General features: G+C 44.7%; 1 protein-coding gene across 4 annotated transcripts in view; it reads right to left on the reverse strand.

The window, feature by feature from the left end:
- Positions 1-17,561, reverse strand: part of ABHD12 (abhydrolase domain containing 12, lysophospholipase) — an 88,627-nt gene that overhangs the window by 62,678 nt on the left and 8,388 nt on the right. Inside the window, exon 1 of one of the 4 annotated variants that reach the window (XM_032248185.1) lies at positions 10,968-11,047. The exons of the other annotated variants lie outside the window; for them this stretch is intronic. Within the exon in view, the coding sequence (XP_032104076.1) occupies positions 10,968-11,008 (41 nt within the window). The 5' untranslated portion in view covers positions 11,009-11,047. Of the gene's footprint in view, positions 1-10,967; positions 11,048-17,561 lie in introns of those variants that run through there. 4 annotated transcript variants of the gene reach the window in all.

Here is a 17,561-nt window from a genome sequence, read left to right on the forward strand (position 1 = left end):
GAATTACTCTGTACATGCCTAATTTTGTATGTACAGGTAAGACAGTCTTAGAATGGAAACCACCAGCTCAAAGAGTAAATGGATCTAGATTACTAAAAGATTATCCTCCCAAACCCTTGCTTCCCTCAGGCCTCACTAATGAAGTGAGGTCAAAGGTGCATTTTCTCCAATCTGATAGTTGAGAAATGGCATCTTGGTGTAGTTTTGACTTTCATTAATTAATAAATATAATTAATTAATCTTGCCATGCGCAAGGGCTGAGGATGAGAGGATCGCTTGAGGCCAGGAGTTCAAGATCAGCCTGGACAACATAAGTTTCTACAAAAATTTAAAAATTAGCTGAGCATGGTGGTGTGTGCTTGTACTCCCAGCTACTCAGAAGGCTGAGGTAGGAGGACTGCTTGAGCCCAGGAGGTCAAGGTTGCAGTGAGCTGAGATCACACCACTGTACTCCAGTCTGGGTGACACAGTAAGATCCTTCCTTAAAAATTAAATAAATACTGTGTTTTTTTTTTTGAGATGGAGTCTTGCTGTCACCAGGCCAGACTGTAGTGGTGAGATCTCGGCTCGCTGCAACCTCTGCCTCCTGGGTTCAAGCAATTCTCCTGCCTCAGTCTCCCAAGTAACTGGGACTACAGGCGTTATGCCACCACGCCCAGCTAATTGTCTGTGTATTTAGTAGAGACGAGGTTTCACCATGTTGGCCAGGAGGGTCTCGATCTCTTGACCTCATGGTCTGCCTGCCTCAGCCTCTCAAAGTGCTAGGATTACAGGTGTGAGCCATCACGCCTGGCCAAAATTAAATAAATATTGTTAAGCATTCTTTCATATATTGAAGGATTCTATTTCTTTTTCAATGAATTATGATATCTTTTGCATATTTTTCATCGGACTTTCAACTTTTTTCAATTCCTAGAAATTCTTTATTATTACCTCTTTACCTGTGAGTTTCAAATATTTTTGTCATTATTTATGTAATGCAGATTTTTTTCATATTATCAAATCAAATTTAAGTCATCTTAATAGAAGTTGGACTCTGAGATATAGTTAGAGAGCCGTCTGGGCATGGTGGCTCACACCTGTAATCCCAGCACTTCAGAAGGCTGAGATAGGTGAATCACAAGGTCAAGAGATTGAGGCCATCCTGGACAACAGGGTGAAACCATATCTCTACTAAAAATACAAAAATTAGTTGGGCATGGCGGCATGCGCCTGTAGTCCCAGCTACTCAGGAGGCTGAGGCAGGAGAATTGCTTGAACCTGGGAGGCAGAGATTGCAGTGAGCCGAGATCGTGCCATTGCACTCCAGCCTGGGTAACAAGAGCGAAACTCCGTCCCAAAAAGAAAAAAAAAAGAAAAAGGGCTGGGCACAGTGGCTCAGGCCTATAATCCCAACTCTTTGGGAGGTCAAGGCAGGCTGATCACAAGGTCAGGAGTTGAAGACCGGCCTGGCCCATATAAAACTCCGTCTCTACTAAAAACACAAAAATTAGCTGGGTGTGGAGGCAAGTCCCTGCAATCCCAGCTACTGGGGAGGCTGAGGCAAGAGAATTGCTTGTACCCAGGAGGCAGAGGTTGCAGTGAGCTGAGACCACGCCACTACACTCCAGCCTGGGCAAAACAAGAGCGAAACTCTCTCTTAAAAAATAATAAAAACGGCCGGGCGCGGTGGCTCAAGCCTGTAATCCCAGCACTTTGGAAGGCCAAGGCGGGTGGATCACGAGGTCAAGAGATCGAGACCATCCTGGTCAACATGGTGAAACCCCGTCTCTATTAAAAATACAAAAAATTAGCTGGGCATGGTGGTGCGTGCCTGTAATCCCAGCTACTCAGGAGGCTGAGGCAGGAGAATTGCCTGAACCCAGGAGGCGGAGGTTGCGGTGAGCCGAGATCGCGCCATTGCACTCCAGCCTGGGTAACATGAGTGAAACTCCGTCTCAAAAGAAAAAAAAAAAAAAAAAAAAAGCTCTCCTCCATTTCAAGACTTCAGAATTTCACTCCTATTTTCTTCTAGTACTTCTTGGTTTCTTGTTTACATTTACCTCTGATCTGTTTGTACAAGGATGCTGGTTTACCAGGTAAGATATGGATCCAGATTTATTTTATTTCAAATGCTACCCAAAAATCTTAATTAACAATCAAAATCAACCCTGACTACATTCAACTGTTACTCCAACTTCACCTCAAATTAAATTCCCAAGTGTATTTGGTCTGTTTCAAGAATCTCTGTCCTGTCACACTGGCCTGTTATTCCCAAGCTGAGCATTGCAGCATGGACCAGACTCCACACAACTCTCTTCTTCAGAGGCTCATGGCACTTCTGGTCATTTTTTTCTTTTTTTAATATACCCCTGATACAAGATCTCTGTATATTTTTTCATCTGAACTTCAGAATCAGCTTGTATTGAACCAGAGAGAAACGGATAGGCATTTTTTAAATCTGGAATTCTGTTAGATGAATAATCTGAGGAATGTTTTTTGAATTTGTCTTCTCTTTACTTCTTACAACCAATTGCTGTTGTTTGTATACAAGAAAACTATGGATTACAGCATACAAATTTTACATCTCTTTAATAGGGGATAGTGCATCTATACACTGAGATGACATGCAGTCACTTAAAAACAATAAATGAGTGTTCATACAGTGACATGGGAGGGGGCGGAAAGGGCTTGCAGTTTTGTGGGAAGAGGGACCATTCATACTAAGGAAGGGGAAATAAGGGACAGAGAATTTGCCACAAATATTTCAGCAATTTAAAAAATTTTACACATTTTCCCCAATTTTTTATTGTAGTAAAATACACATAACAAAATATACCATCATAACCATTTTCACACGTACAGTTGAGTGGTAATATGTTCATACTGTTGTGTAATCATCACCACCATCCATCTCCATAACTCTTTTCATCCTGTAAAGCTGAAACTCTGTACTCATTAAACAGTAACTCCCATTCTCCATCCCCAGCTCACAGCAACCACCATTCCACTTTCTGCATCTAGTACCTTGACGACTCTAGTGCCTCATGTAAGCGGAATCATACGGTACTTGTCTTTTTGTGACTGGCTTACTTCACTTGGCGTAATGTCTTCAAGGTTCATTCATGCTGTAGCGTATTTCAGAAATTCCTTCCATTATACAGATATACGAAGTTTTTCTTATCCACTCATCCATGGATGGACACCATCTGGGTTGCTTCCATGTTTTAGCTATGGTGAATAGTGTGGCTATGAATGTGGGTGTACAAATAAATGGCTCTTAGAGACCCTGTTTTCAATTATTTTTGGTAGATATCCAGAAGTGCAGCTGTTGCATTATATGGTAATTCTATGTTCAATTTTTAAAGAGACAGCCGTATTTTCCACAGTTTCTATACCATTTTTATTCCCAGCAACAGTGTGAAAGGGTTCCAATTTCCCATATCCTTGCCAACAGTTATTATTTTCTTTTAAAAAAAAATTATTAGCCATTTTCAGACAGGCGCAGTAGCTCACACCTGTAATTCCAGTACTTTTAAAGGCTGAGGTAGGATTGCTTGAACTCATGAGTGTGAGACCAGCCTAGGCAACACAGTGAGACCCTCTCTCTACAAAAAATTAAAAATCTAGTTAGGTGTGGTGGCATGCACCTACAGTCCCAGCTACTCAGGAGGCTGAAATGGGAAGACCGCTTGAGCCAGGGAGGTCAAGGTTGCAGTGAGCCATGATTGCACCATTGTGCTCCAGCCTGGGTGACAGAGAAAGACCCTGTCTCCAAAATTTAAAAAAAAAAAAAAAATCCATCCTAATTGGTGTGAGGTGGTATCTCATTGTGGTTTTGATTTGCATTTCCCCAATGATTAGTAATATTGAGCATCTATTCATGTGCTTATAAGTCATCTGTCTTTAGAGAAATGTCTCTTCATTTCTAGGCCACTTCTGAATTGGTGTTTTGTTGTAAAGTTTTAAAAGTTCTCTATACATCCTAGATAAAGTTAAAATGCAGCAACAGCTACCAAATCTAAGAGGCCTAAAGAACAACAGTTTTTCTTCCTCTAACTATGCGTCCAGCACAGGTCGGCTGGAGTTCTACTAAACACAGTTACTCACGAACGTGTCTTGCAGAAGCTCCATCACTTTGCAATGCTGCCACCTCCACACAATGCTTTAGGATTTGCTGCAGCAGGGGCAGAGGGCACAAAGGATCACACACCTGCTCTTAACCACTTCTTCCTACAGAAGCAACATGTCACTTCCATGCAGACTGTGAGACCTCGTCTCAGTTCAAGAAGGTGAGGTCCCAAACCAGTAGTGCCAGTGAGCACTGATGTTGTGTTCACAGACATAAATAGCTACATATGCATGCACAACGTATGAAGTAAGCCATTTTATAACTTCACACTGGAAAAACTTGCTCTTTAAAGGAGCTCTGGCAAGGCATAGTGGCTTACCCCTGCAATGCTAGCACTCTGGGGGGCTGAGGCAAGAGGAACACTTAAGGCCAGGAGCATGAGACCAGTGTGGGCAGCACAGCAAGACCCTGTCTCTCTGTCTCTGTTAAAAAAAAAGAAAAAGAAAAAGAAAAAAGAAAAAAAAAAAGCCCCTTGTAGACTTTTTGTTAACAAAGGACTTTTTTTTTTTGGAGATGGAGTTTTGCTCTTGTTGCCCAGGCTGGCATGCAGTGGCACAATCTTGGCTCACTGCAACCTCTGCCTCCCAGGTTCAAGCGATTCTCCTGACTCAGCCTCCCAAGTAGTTGGGACTACAGGCATGCACCTCCATTTTTAGATATAAATGGATTCTTGCCCTTTGTTTTTTCCTATCTGGGAAGACTGGGCTTCCAGGTTATTTTCTTAAAGAAATGCACATAGCCACTGCAGCAATTCCTACTTAAATTGATTATAGTGGACCTGAACACGCTTACCCTTCAATGCTTTCAGTGCCTCTACGCACTGACCATGGGGGTTCCCCTGAATCACAATGATGCATCAGATCTCCTATGCATCCCAATGATTGCTGGGGTGCACAGGACTCCCTAGAGGCCTTGCCTCCCTACACCTTCAGCTGGCACCCAGAGCTTCCCAGGCATGACCAAAGCTCTGGGGGTTGGAAAGTGTCAAGCCAACAAGGGGGCCACAGAGGACTCCACCAACCCCAAGAGAAGGCTCTGTGGAAGGCTTGTGCTCTCAGAGGCCCACCCCTCAAGCACAGCTGTGGAGTCAGCACTGCTGTCAGAGAAGGAAAGCAATGTGCTGGTGAATAAACTAATTTCTCTCAAATGACACTTGCTCAATATTTTCAATCAGTAATAATTTCCCCTTGTAATATTCAGGATGTATCAGAGAGACAGCCCTAAGTAGTGGGGAGAGCGCACAGCGATTAGAGCATGAACACTGGAGATGGCACAGGTCTGCCACCCGGATGGCTGTGTGACCCTGGGCAAGCTATTTAAATATCCATGCCTTCACTTCCTCATTTGTGAAAAGAGGGCGACCCATCAACCTCATGAGGCAGCTGTAAGCATTACATGAACTCATACATGTAAAGAAACACTTAAGGAAACAGAATCTGGTACACAGTCCTCAACCAATGGTATTTTTATTTCCGTTTATTTATTTATTTATTTTTGAGACAGAGTCTTACTCTGTCCCCCAGGCTGAAGTGCAGTGGCGGGATCTCAGCTCACTGCAACCTCTGCCTCCTGGGTTCAAGCAATTCTGCCTCAGCCTCCTGAGTAGTTAGGTTACAGACGCACGCCTCTAAGCTCGGCTTTTTTTTTAATTTTAGTAAGCTCGGCTTTTTTTTAAATTTTAGTAGAGACAGGGTTTCACCTGTGTTGCCCAGGCTGGTTGTAAACTCCTGACCTTAGGCAATCTGTTTACTTCAGCCTCCCAAAGTGCTGGAATTACAGGCATGAGCCACCACACCTGGCCCTTCACCACTTATTTTTAATTGTTCTGCCTTTACTGTTCTACTTCCTCTTCCTTGCCTCCCATCATGAGCAAGCACCAACTTACCAGAAGCTATTTCTGAAAGACACTGGGGAGTCCAGAAAGAACAGGAGTGATCAGCTAAATAGGAAGGTTCCTATTTAAATGGTTTAGCAAACACATCCTTCTTACTCTGGAGAGACCACAGACTGAGATACGGACTGGCAGTCACGGTCCTACACAAAAGCCCCCAAGGTGTGTCTGTGTCCCATCTTGTCCCCACGGGCAATGCATACATCATGGTGTGGGACACTGGTACCAAGCTGTGGTATCTGGGTAGCAGCCCTGCACTGGATTTCACTGTGACCGGCCCTTAGAACACTGTTTCCAACCTGGAGGCAGCAGCAGGCTCTAATGCACAGAAATGCCTGATTTTTAAAAGCCAAAACTCCTGGTTATGAAATGCTTAGTAACCATCTTTACTGCTTCATCTTCAACCCTATTCACCTCTCTTCAGAAGTGATGCCTCCCAACATACCCCTCCCCGCTTCCTGACACTCCCCAAAAGAACTGGTTCCTAGATTTTTATGTTTCATGAACCGGTAAAATGTTCTACAAAATGGGGACTGACCTAGTATTGCCAAGTTTTTATTTTGCCAAGTAAGAATCTCGGAAACTTGATAGGAAGGCCACTGTCTCAGGGGTTCAGCCATTATACAAAGTTACCTTCATGCCGGTTCTCTACATTTATTTTCTCATTTCCCTGCCTGACAATAAAAAAGTAGTCCAAAATACTGTGGACCACAAGCTGGTCTCAAACTCCTTGGACACAAGTGATCCATCTGCCCCAGTCTTCCAAATTGCTGGGACTGCGGGCATAAGCCACAGTGCCTGGCCCCCCTAGATTTTTAACGTGAAAACTAAAGTCATCAATTGAAGGCTTTTTTGTGTATTTTCCTCAAGCATGCTTTAGGGGCATACATGTGTCTTCATTTTCATTCTGTGTGAGTTACTTGTAATTTCACTTGTTTTTTTGTTTTTTAAGAGATGGCATCTTGCTCTATCAGGTTGGTGTGCAGTAGCACACTCATAGCTCATTGCAGACTCAAATTCCTAGGCTCAAGCAATCCCACCACCTTGGCCTCTCAAAGTACTGGGATTATAGGCATGAGCCACCACACCTGGGCTTTAACATTTCGTAAAGCACAGGTCTGCTGATAATGAATTATCTAAGCCCTTCTTTATTTTTTATTTCATTTTTTTATTTTTATAGACGGGGTATCACCATGTTGGTCAAGCTGGTCTTGAACTCCCAACCTCAGGTGATCCGCCCGCCTTGGCCTCCAAAGTGCTTGGATTACAGGCGTGAGCCACCGTGCCCGGCCTAGCCTTTCTTTTTTTTTAAGAGACAAGGTCTTACTCTGTCACCTGGGCAGAAGCGCAGCCTCCACCTTCTGGGCTCAAGTGATCCTCCCACCTCCCAAGTAGCTAGGACCACAGGTGCAGACCGCCATGCTCAGCTAATCTTTTATTTTTTGTAGAGATAGAGTCTGCAAAACATAGCCAGTGTCGCTATGTTTTCCAGGCTCGTCTGGAACTCCTGGGCTCAAGTGATCCTTCCGTCTCGGCCTCCCAAAGTATTGGGATTATAGGCGCGAGCCACCACGCCTGGTCCTCTTTCAGCTTTTTTTAATATCTGAAAACTTCTACTATTTTGCCTTTGAAGGTACTTTGCGGGTGGGAGGAACAACAACATAAAAAGGTATTTTCACCTGGTAAAGAACTTTTGGTGGATAGCTTATTCTTTCAGTACAGTCATGCAAATTGCATAATGGCGTTTCAGTCAACAATGGACCACTTATACAATCGTTGTCCCATATGATTATAATGGAGCTAAAAAATTCTTACTGCCTTATGTCATGACTGTAATACCATAATGCAAGACATCTCACATTTGTAGTGATATGGTATAAACAAGCCACCGCAAATTGTATAAAAATGTATATTAATGTCTTAAGCCTTCACATTCACTCACCACTCACTCACTGACACCTAGGGCAATCTCAAGTCCTGCAAGCTCCAATAGTGGTAAGTGCCCTATATTGTACTTTTTTTTTTTTTTTTTTTGAGACAGAGTCTCTCCGTGTCGCCCAGGCTGGAGTGCAGTGGCGCCATCTCAGCTCACTGTAACCTCTGCCTCCTGGGTTCAAGTGATTTTCCTGCCTTGGCCTCCCACGTAGCTGGAACTACAGGCGCGCTCCTTCACGCCCGGCTAATTCTTTGTATTTTTATTAGACACGGGGTTTCACAGTTTTAAGCCAGGATGGTCTCGATCTCCTGACCTCATGATCTGCCCGCCTCAGCCTCCCAAAGTGCTGGGATTACTGGCATGAACCACCACACTCCGCCTTTTTTATTGTATTTTCACTGTACCTTTTCTATGTGTAGATACACAAATACTTAACATTATGTCACAACTGCCTACAGGACTCAGTACAGTATCATGCTGTGCAGGTTTGCAGCCTGGGAGCAACAGGTCTTACCACATAGCCTCGGCGTGTAATAGGCCGTATCGCCTACATTTGTATAAATACACTCTGATGTTCACTTGACAATGCATTTGCCTAACAACGTGTTCCTCAGAAGGTGCACCTGTTACTGAGTGACATTAATACACGGCATGAGAGCTTTAAACATGTTGCTTCAAGACCAGGCACAGTGGCTCACACCTGGAATCCCAGTATTTTGGGACTTGCCTAACAACACGTTCCTTAGAAGATGTACCTCTTATTAAGTGGCATTACTATATGGCATGACAGCTTTAAATATGTTGCTTCAAAGCCAGGCGCAGTGGCTCACACTTGGAATCCCAGCATTTTGGGAAGCTGGGGTGGAAGGATCACCTGAGGTTAGGAGTTCCAGACCAGCCTGGCCAACATGGTGAAACCCTGTCTCTACTAAAAATACAAAAATTAGCCAGTGTGGGGGTGGGTGAGAGTAATCCCAGCTACTTGGGAGGCTGAGGCAGGAGAATTGCTTGAACCTGGGAGGTGAAGGTTGCAGTGAGCCAAGATTGTGCCACTACACTCCAGCCTGGGCTACAGAGTGAGACTCTGTCTCAAAAAAAATTTATTTAAATAAAGATGTTACTTCACTGGCTTCTTACTTGCTTTTCTTTTCTGATAAGAAATCTTCTGTTGGCCATATCTTTGTTCTTGTGTGCACAATATGTCTTTTTCCTCTGGTCGGTTTGAAGGCTTTCTTTCTTTATCGCTGGTTTTGAGCAATTTGATTGAGTGCTTTGGTGTGGTGCTTCATGTTTCCTATGCAGATTAATTCAACTTCTTGGCAGTGCGTTGACAGTTCTCAGCAAGCTTGTAAAGTTTCTGGCCACTATTTCTTCAAATATTTTTTCTGCCCCTTCCCCCCTTCTTTGGGGACTTTAATTATCAATATAATAGGCTGCCTGAAGTTGTCCTATAACATAGCAATGTTTTTTTTTTTTAATTTTTTTGAGACAGGGTCTCATTCTGTTGCCCAAACCAGGGTGCAGTGGTTTGATCATGGTTCACGCAGCCTTGACCTCCTAAGCTCAAGCAATACTCCCACCTTACCCTCCCAAGTAGTTGGAATCACAGGTGTGCACACTACACCTGGCTAATAGTTTTTTTTTTTTGAGACGGAGTTTCACTCATGTTACCCAGGCTGAAGTGCAATGGCGCGATCTCGGCTCACCGCAACCTCCGCCTCCTGGGTTCAGGCAATTCTCCTGCCTCAGCTTCCTGAGTAGCTACTCAGGAAGGGATTACAGGCACGCACCACCATGCCCAGCTAATTTTTTGTATTTTTAGTAGAGACGGGATTTCACCATGTTGACCAGGATGGTCTCGATCTCTTGATCTCGTGATCCACCCGCCTCGGCCTCCCAAAGTGCTGGGATTACAGGCTTGAGCCACCGCGCCCAGCCAATAGTTTGTTTTTTTTTTTTTCCTTTTCTAGTCAAGCAAAGCAGTGGGAGTGGAGAAAGAACAAAGAAATCTGTAACTGTTTGTTTTTTTTTTTCTAGACGAGGTCTCCCTTTGTTGCCCAGCCTGGTCTCAGATTCCTGGGGTCAAGCAATCCTCCTTTTTTTATCCTCCCAAAGTGCCAGGATTACAGATGTAGTGGGATTACAGGCATGGTAGAAGTACAGGTGTGTGCCACCATACCTGGCCTTGTAATGATGCTTTTGAAAATGTGTTTGGTTCTCTTTTTCCCATGTTTCACGTTGAATAGTTGACTCCTTTCTTCATCTTCTTCTTTTTCTTTTTTAGATGGAGTTTCACTCTTGTTGCCCAGGCTTGAGTGCAATGGTACCATCTTGGCTTACTACAACCTCCACCTCCTGGGTTCAAGTGATTCTCCTGCCTCAGCCTCCCGAGTACCTGAGATTACAGGCATGTGCCACCATGCCTGGCTAACTTTGTATTTTTAGTAGAGACAGGGTTTCTCCACGTCGAGTTTGACCTCAGGTGATCTGCCCACCTCGGCCTTCCAAAGTGCTGGGATTACAGGTGTGAGCCACAGTGCCCAGCAGATTCCTTTCTTTAGCAGTGTTTAATCTGCCCTTCAGTATAATTCCCTTCAGTGTAAACTTCACCTCACACATTGTGGTTTTCATCTTTAGAAATTCCATTTGGGTAATCTTCAGATTTTCCTTGACTCCACTTAACTTCTGGAACATATGGAATACAATTTCAGTAAGTGTTTTAATATCCTTCTGTGCAAATACTAATATTGTGCGTATCAGTACTCGGTTGGTTTTCATTGACTACTCTCTTCATTATATACATGTCGTATTTTTCTGCCTCTCTGCATGCCTGTGCTATGGGCTATGTCGCCTCAAAATTCACATGTTGAAGTCTTAACCCCTAGCACCTCAGAATATGACTGTATTATTTACAGAGAGGGTCTTAAGGAGGTAATTATGCCAATTATGCCAATTATGAGGTCATTAGGGTAGACCATCATCCACTATGACTAATTTTTATAAGAAGAAATGCAGAAAGAGCCACACACAGAGGGAAGACCATATGAAGACACACGGAGATGGTGGTCATCTACAGGCCAAGCAGAGGGGCCTCATGAGAAACCAGCCCTGCTGACACCTCCATCTTGGACTTCTGGCATCTGGAATCGAGAGAAAACAAACTTCCGTCACTTAAGTCACCTGGTCTGTGTTACCTTGTTATGGCAGCCCTCACAAACCCAAACATTTGATATTTTCCACTACTGAAGCATGCTGTTTACTGTTCCACCCAGTAAATTATGGTCTTGCTCTAAGTAGCAGGGACTATTTCTTCCGATCTTTTCAGGCAGTTCCTTCCCCAGCCACAGAGAGTTTCTTCACACGTGTGCTGATCAAGGGTACCCTCTGCAGACCCCAGGGTCTCTCTCTGTGTTGTTCTCTTCTCTCTGGTATTCTGTCCTATAAACTCTAGCCACTTCGGTCTCTCCAAATTCTCAGTTCCATACCCACAACCCTGGGAGTCCATGAGGCTCCCCTCCCTGTGCGGAGGCAAGGAAGCTCTCTCAAGGAAGTCAGCTAGGGTACTGCAGGGTTCACTTCCTTTGTCTGTCACCACTCAGTTTACTGTCCTTTGTTGCCTGGTGCCCAGTGTTTTAAAAATAGTTTCATGTATGTTGTCTGTTTTTGTTGTGGCTGCTGTTTTGATTATTTCCTTGACCAGAAGTGGAAGTTCCATGTTTTTTTTTTAAATATGTCTATAGTTTTCACTAATTCCTCTATTACTGTAACCATCAACATTGTTGAGGAAAAGTGTTTTATCATTTAATTCCATGGTACTCTCTTAGAAGGAACAAGAGAGTAATGCCAAGACTCATTCCCCAAGACTAATAGATTAAATTCTTCTAAGCTTTTAGGTAGAAATCTTAACTGCAATCTCCAAAATCTTACTCAAAAGCAGTCAGTGTTGGCCAGGCGTGGTGGGTCACGTCTGTAATCCCAGCACTTGGGGAGGCCAAGGCAGGCGGATTGCCTGAGGTCAAGAGTTTGAGACCAGCCTGACCAACATGGTGAAACCCCATCTCTACTAAAAATAGAAAAATTAGCCGGGCGTGGTGCCATGCGCCTATAATCCCAGCTACTCGGGAGGCTGAGGCAGGAAAATCGCTTGAACCCGGGAGCTGGAGGTTGTGGTGAGCCAAGAGTGCGCCATTGCATTCCAGCCTGGGCGACAGAGCAAGACCCCATCTCAAAAAAAAAAAAAAAAAAGCTGTCGCCGGGCGCGGTGGCTCACGCCTATAATCCTAGCACTTTGGGAGGCTGAGGTGGGTGGATCAGCTGAGGTCAGGAGTTCAAGACCAGCCTGGTCATCATGGTGAAACCCCATCTTAAAAAAAAAAAAAAAACACACACACACAAAAGCAGTCCATAAATGTCTCTTTGTTCTCAAGGAAGAAAACAAAAAATCCTGAGGATTCAGTAGGCAGAGCTGAACAACTGGGCATCTTACTGTGAGAAGGCCTTATTTTCCTGGCAGAAACAAAAATATTTTACCACTGTGGTACAGCATGTTTTCAAGTGCTTTACACACAACCACATGACCTTATTTTTCTTTATACCACTTAACCACCCCTTGAAATTTTGTTGTATATTTATGTGCTACCTTTTTTGCTCTGTTTCTCCTTCATGAGAATGGAAATTGCACAAGGACTGGGATTTGTTCTGCTCTTGTGCAATTTTTTTTTTTTTTTTTTTTTTTTTTTGAGACAGAGTCTCACTCTGTCACCAGGCACCAGCCTGGAGTGCAGTGGCAAGATCTTGGCTCACTGCACCCTCCGCCTCCCAGGTTCAAGCAATTCCTGCCTCAGCCTCCTGAGTAGCTGGGACTACAGGCGTGCACCACCACGCCCAGCTAATTTTTTTGTATTTTTAGTAGAGACGGGGTTTCACCATGTTGACCAGGATGGTCTCGATCTCTTGACCTCGTGATCCACCCGCCTTGGCCTCCCAAAGTGCTGGGATTACAGGTGTGAGCCTCCGCGCCCAGCCTCTTGTGCAATATTTTAGCTACTCTAGCCTTCAGCGAAGGCAAGGTGAATGAAAAAGACATTACTTGCTAAATGAAAGGAAAAACACAGACGCAGTACTCTCAACACAGGCCACACTGTTCACAGCAATTATCTAGAGGGAGTTTCACTTTCTCTTTTAAATTTTTATTAAGAATTCTTTATTATTTTGGAATCAGAAAAAAAAAAATCAAACTTTGAAAGAGGAAGAGTGAGAGAGGGTCCCTCAGAGTCTGTTCTTCGCCATGGCTATGACATCTCCCAGGCGACCTCACACCTGGAGATACCTCCCTGGGTCCTGCAGAATCTCCTTCAGTTTTTCCCTGAGGCCCTGGGGCTGCACTGGTAGGCTCCCAGCTGGCCTGTACTGGTGTAACAGTCCCTTCCTTCTGGAACCCTAAGCCAGATATCGAATGTCCTAGAATGGCAGTCTTCTTTTTTTCCTTCCTATAGGTTCTGCCATCACGTGCCTTGTGAAAATGTCCTGTGTCCTCAAACTGTGGGAATTTTTCTGTATCTTTCTTTAGATGGCTCCTTATCTCTAGATGGTTCCATTGGCCAGAGACACAATTCACATTATATCCTGTCAAGCAAGAGCTAAAAGAAGAAACCTAATCTTAGTCTGTTTTTTATTTCTATAACTAAATAACTGAGACTCGGCAATTTATAAGGAAAGAAATTTATTTCTTTGAGTTCCAGAGGCTGGGAAGTCCAAGGTCAAAGGGCCACATCTGATGAGGACCTTCTTGCTGGTAGGGACTCTGAAGAGTCCCAAGGTGGCACAGGGCATCACATGGTCATGCTGCCTTTTCTATCAGTGATAACTCTCCTGATAACTATCCCAAACCATTAATCTATGAATGGATTCATCCATTCATGAGAGCAATACCCTCATGACCCAATCACCTCCCAAAGGTCCCACCTCTTTTTTTTTTTTTTTTTTTTTTTTTTTTAAAAAAAGGTTGGGTCTTTTACCCTCGGTGGGGGGGGTGGCATGATCTCGGCTCACTACAACCTCCACCTCCCAGGTTCAAGGGATTCTCCTGCCTCAGCCTCCTGAGTAGCTGGGACTATAGGCACATGCCACGATGCCCAGCTAATTTTTGTATTTTTAGTAGAGACGGGTTTCACCATGTTGGCCAGGATGGTCTCGATCTCCTGACCTAGGGATCTGCCCGCCTTGGCCTCCGTTAAGTGTTGGGATTACATGAGTGAGCCACTACGTCCAGCCAGGTCCTATCTCTTAACACTACTACACTGAGGACCAAGATTCCAACACATGAACTGTTAGGGGACACATTTAGACCATTAAAACATTGAGCCACAGCAGATACTCTGAAGATAAATCAGTATATAAAAATGTCAGCAGAAAAAAAGGAGTCTATAAGGATGAATGTGAAAGCAAACTATCTCCAGCCTCCCTGTACTTTCCCTTTGCCAAGACATCCTCAAAGCATGAGGATGCAAGAGCTGATGGCTGCAGCACATAAAACCTGATAGACAACTAGCTCCCTGAGGACAGGTACTATTTCCTAGCATCTTTACATCCCCAGGGCCTACCACAACATCTGACAAAGAACAGGAACACAGTAGCTGCTGAATAAAATGACCTATGGGTACTTGGCACGGACAGGGCTACTTACAGATGGGAGCAATGTGATCATCCAGGACCAGGAGTGGCAAAGGTCAAGGATGAAGGGGTAGGGCATATCTTATGTACATATTATTGGGAGAAAAAAACAGTTGAAAGTTAAAAGCCATATCTGGTTTTTGGCAATTTCAGAAAAAGAAAAGAAAAAGTCATCTCTATTCTAGTGAGCTGAACTACCACATCAAAATGACCTGCATCCACCCTGAACATTCTTCCCTTCCCATTACAAATAGTTCAGTCAACATACCCCAAGCTTTGTTTGGAGACCCCAGCAGTCTGATAAGAACTGAAGATAATTTGAACTTTTTTTCTTTACCCTGAAGCTCAGGATTTTTTTCAGGCTTCAAGAACAAAACCCAAGTTTCAGCACTCTTGAGGTGTGTGTGTATTTCCTCACTGACAGTCCATGTCCACCTTCACCTTTACAAACCCAAAAGTCCTGGCCTTCTCAGCCTCTCCCACATCAACACCCTTCTGCCTTTGCTCTCATTATCTCAGGACATTTTCTTACCTGCTACACCCATCACAAGTGAGTAAGGCAACTTAGCCCACAACTATCATATCAAGATTAATTCTATTTAACAAGAAGAAACTTAGCAATCTGTGTACCAGCAAGCCCCAAGGGCCGGCCGAGAGTTCTGCCTGGTCCCACCTGATTACTCTGTCATGACCCCAGTTCATGTGGACCTTTCTTTCACCTTTGACTCAAGCCCAGCCCTGAGCCCCTCAACACTGGGATGTGTGCAGGGACCCCGTGCAGGCTCCCCAGAGCAGGACAGCACTCAACTATGCAGAACACATCAACTCCACAGATACACAGCAGGTCACAGCTGAAATTACTTCCCATAGGAACTGTGTTTGTCATCCTTTTTTTAAAACATTACATGTCAGGAAGAAGAGTCCCTGCTAAGCGGTATGATTGTTGATGTTATTGAGTTTAGCAAGTGTGATGGGAAGATTCTGGTTAAGTTGAGGAGAGAGAGAGCTCAGACTGCGAGAGAGAGAGATCCAGGCCGGGCTCACGCCTGTAATCCTAGCACTTTGGGAGGCCGGGGTGGGTGGATCACCTGAGGTCAGGAGTTCAAGACCAGCCTGGCCATCATGGTGAAACCCCATCTTTTAAAAAAAAAAAAAAAAAAGAGAGAGAGAAACCCAGTACCTCCTCTTCCCTCTGCCCTCCTAGCGGACAGCCTTGCTGCCTATTTCCTGGGGACAGCAGAAGCACTCAGAAGAGAACTTGCAGATCCCTTCACCCACAAATCGATCAACTTACTCACATCGTTCCCCACAGCCTCGGCCTTCCTGTCTAAAGGGAGCTCCTCTGCTCAGACTCGGAACACTGGGTTCTGCTCCTTCTCACAGGCCCAGAGACATCACCGCACCTACTCTGTCCCATGCCGCCCGTCTTCCCCTTTTTCCTGGATTATTCCTATGTACATTCCAGGATACTCTAATATCACTGCTCAGAAAACTCACCCCTCCAGCCATCCCTTCCTGTCTTTCCCCTTTACTGCACAGCTCTCTGGAAAAGCTACCTACATTTCCTCTCTCCACTTCTTCCTTGAGCCCTTACCATCAGGCTTTTGCCCCTACCACTGCAGTATGCCACGCCTGTCAGTGCTGATCTTCGTGTCACCAAATTCAATTGCAGACCATGCTTTCTTCTGCAACAGGCCTTCTTTATGTGGCTGTCTTGATACGTTTTCCCAGCAATTCTCCTAACTCATTGCCCAGGTCCTGACTTGCCTGCTGGGCTACCAGTCTGCTGCAGGGCTCCAGGTACCACCTGCCACAGCCATAGTCAGATACAGGCCTTAACCTCTTGCCTGAACTCTAGTCCCTATCCACCTGGATGTTTAACAGGCATCTCAATATGTCCAGAACCAAACACATTACTTCCTCTGCCCCAAAGCACTTCTCTTTCCACATCTGTGTCCATCTCAGTATCTGGCACATCCATTTTTCCCGTTGCTCAGAAAGTAGTTTGTGACTCTAGAATCACATGCTTCTCATCTCCACAGCTGTAATCCTGGCCTGAGCCCCTGTCGTCTCATGTCTGGATGACCTCAACAGCCCCGAGTTGGTCTCCCTACTCGCCCACCCCAGTCTGTGCTTGCCACAGAGTCAGAGTAACATGATGACACACACATCATGCCATTCCTCTCTTCTAAAGCAGCCAGTGGCATCTGTTCACATGTCCTCTTGTCAGACACACAGCCACATGGCCTCATCTGTGGCTCTTCCCTCATTGGCACCATTTTCCTCCTTAGTGCCCTGAGCATTTGACATCATGTGTTTCTTCACGTTTTATCTGCCTCCCCTATCAGAATGTAAAGGCCAGGAGAACTGCTATGGCCTCAGCATTCACAGGTGTTACTGGACATAACAGGTAATCAAACTGTTAAATGAGTGGCTGGAAAAGTTTTGAATAGCCAAATAGCATTGCACAAATGCTCTAACACCAACAGACACATTAATCAGGATGGACCCTACAAGCACGACTGGCTGAGAAGCCAGACTCTGAGGCAGAAAACGGTAGAAGTAAATCCTTCCTGACATGAGCTAACAGATCTTTCTCAGTACCCTCAACTCCTTTTATTTTTTTGAGATAAAGTCTCGCTGTCACCCAGGCTGGAGTGCACTGGCGCGATCTTGGCTCACTGCAGCCTCCACTTCCTGGGTTCAATTCTCCTGCAATTCTCCTGCCTCAGCCTCCACATACCTGGGCCTCATCACAATCCCTACAGGGAAGACACTATAATCCCCACATCGCAGATGAAGAAACAAACTCAAGAGTGTTACACAACTCACCCAAGCCACAGAATCTGAAAACTCACCCAGGTCTCTATGCAGGCTCTCCTCTGCAGCAGCAATCATAATACGAAGGGGCCCAGGACAAAATGACAAGTCTTTCTGGCAATGGGACACTT

This window comes from Sapajus apella, unplaced genomic scaffold (assembly GCF_009761245.1).
Source record: "Sapajus apella isolate SASKATOON/1434 unplaced genomic scaffold, GSC_monkey_1.0 scaffold65, whole genome shotgun sequence".
In the NCBI taxonomy this organism is placed as follows: Eukaryota; Metazoa; Chordata; class Mammalia; order Primates; family Cebidae; genus Sapajus; species Sapajus apella.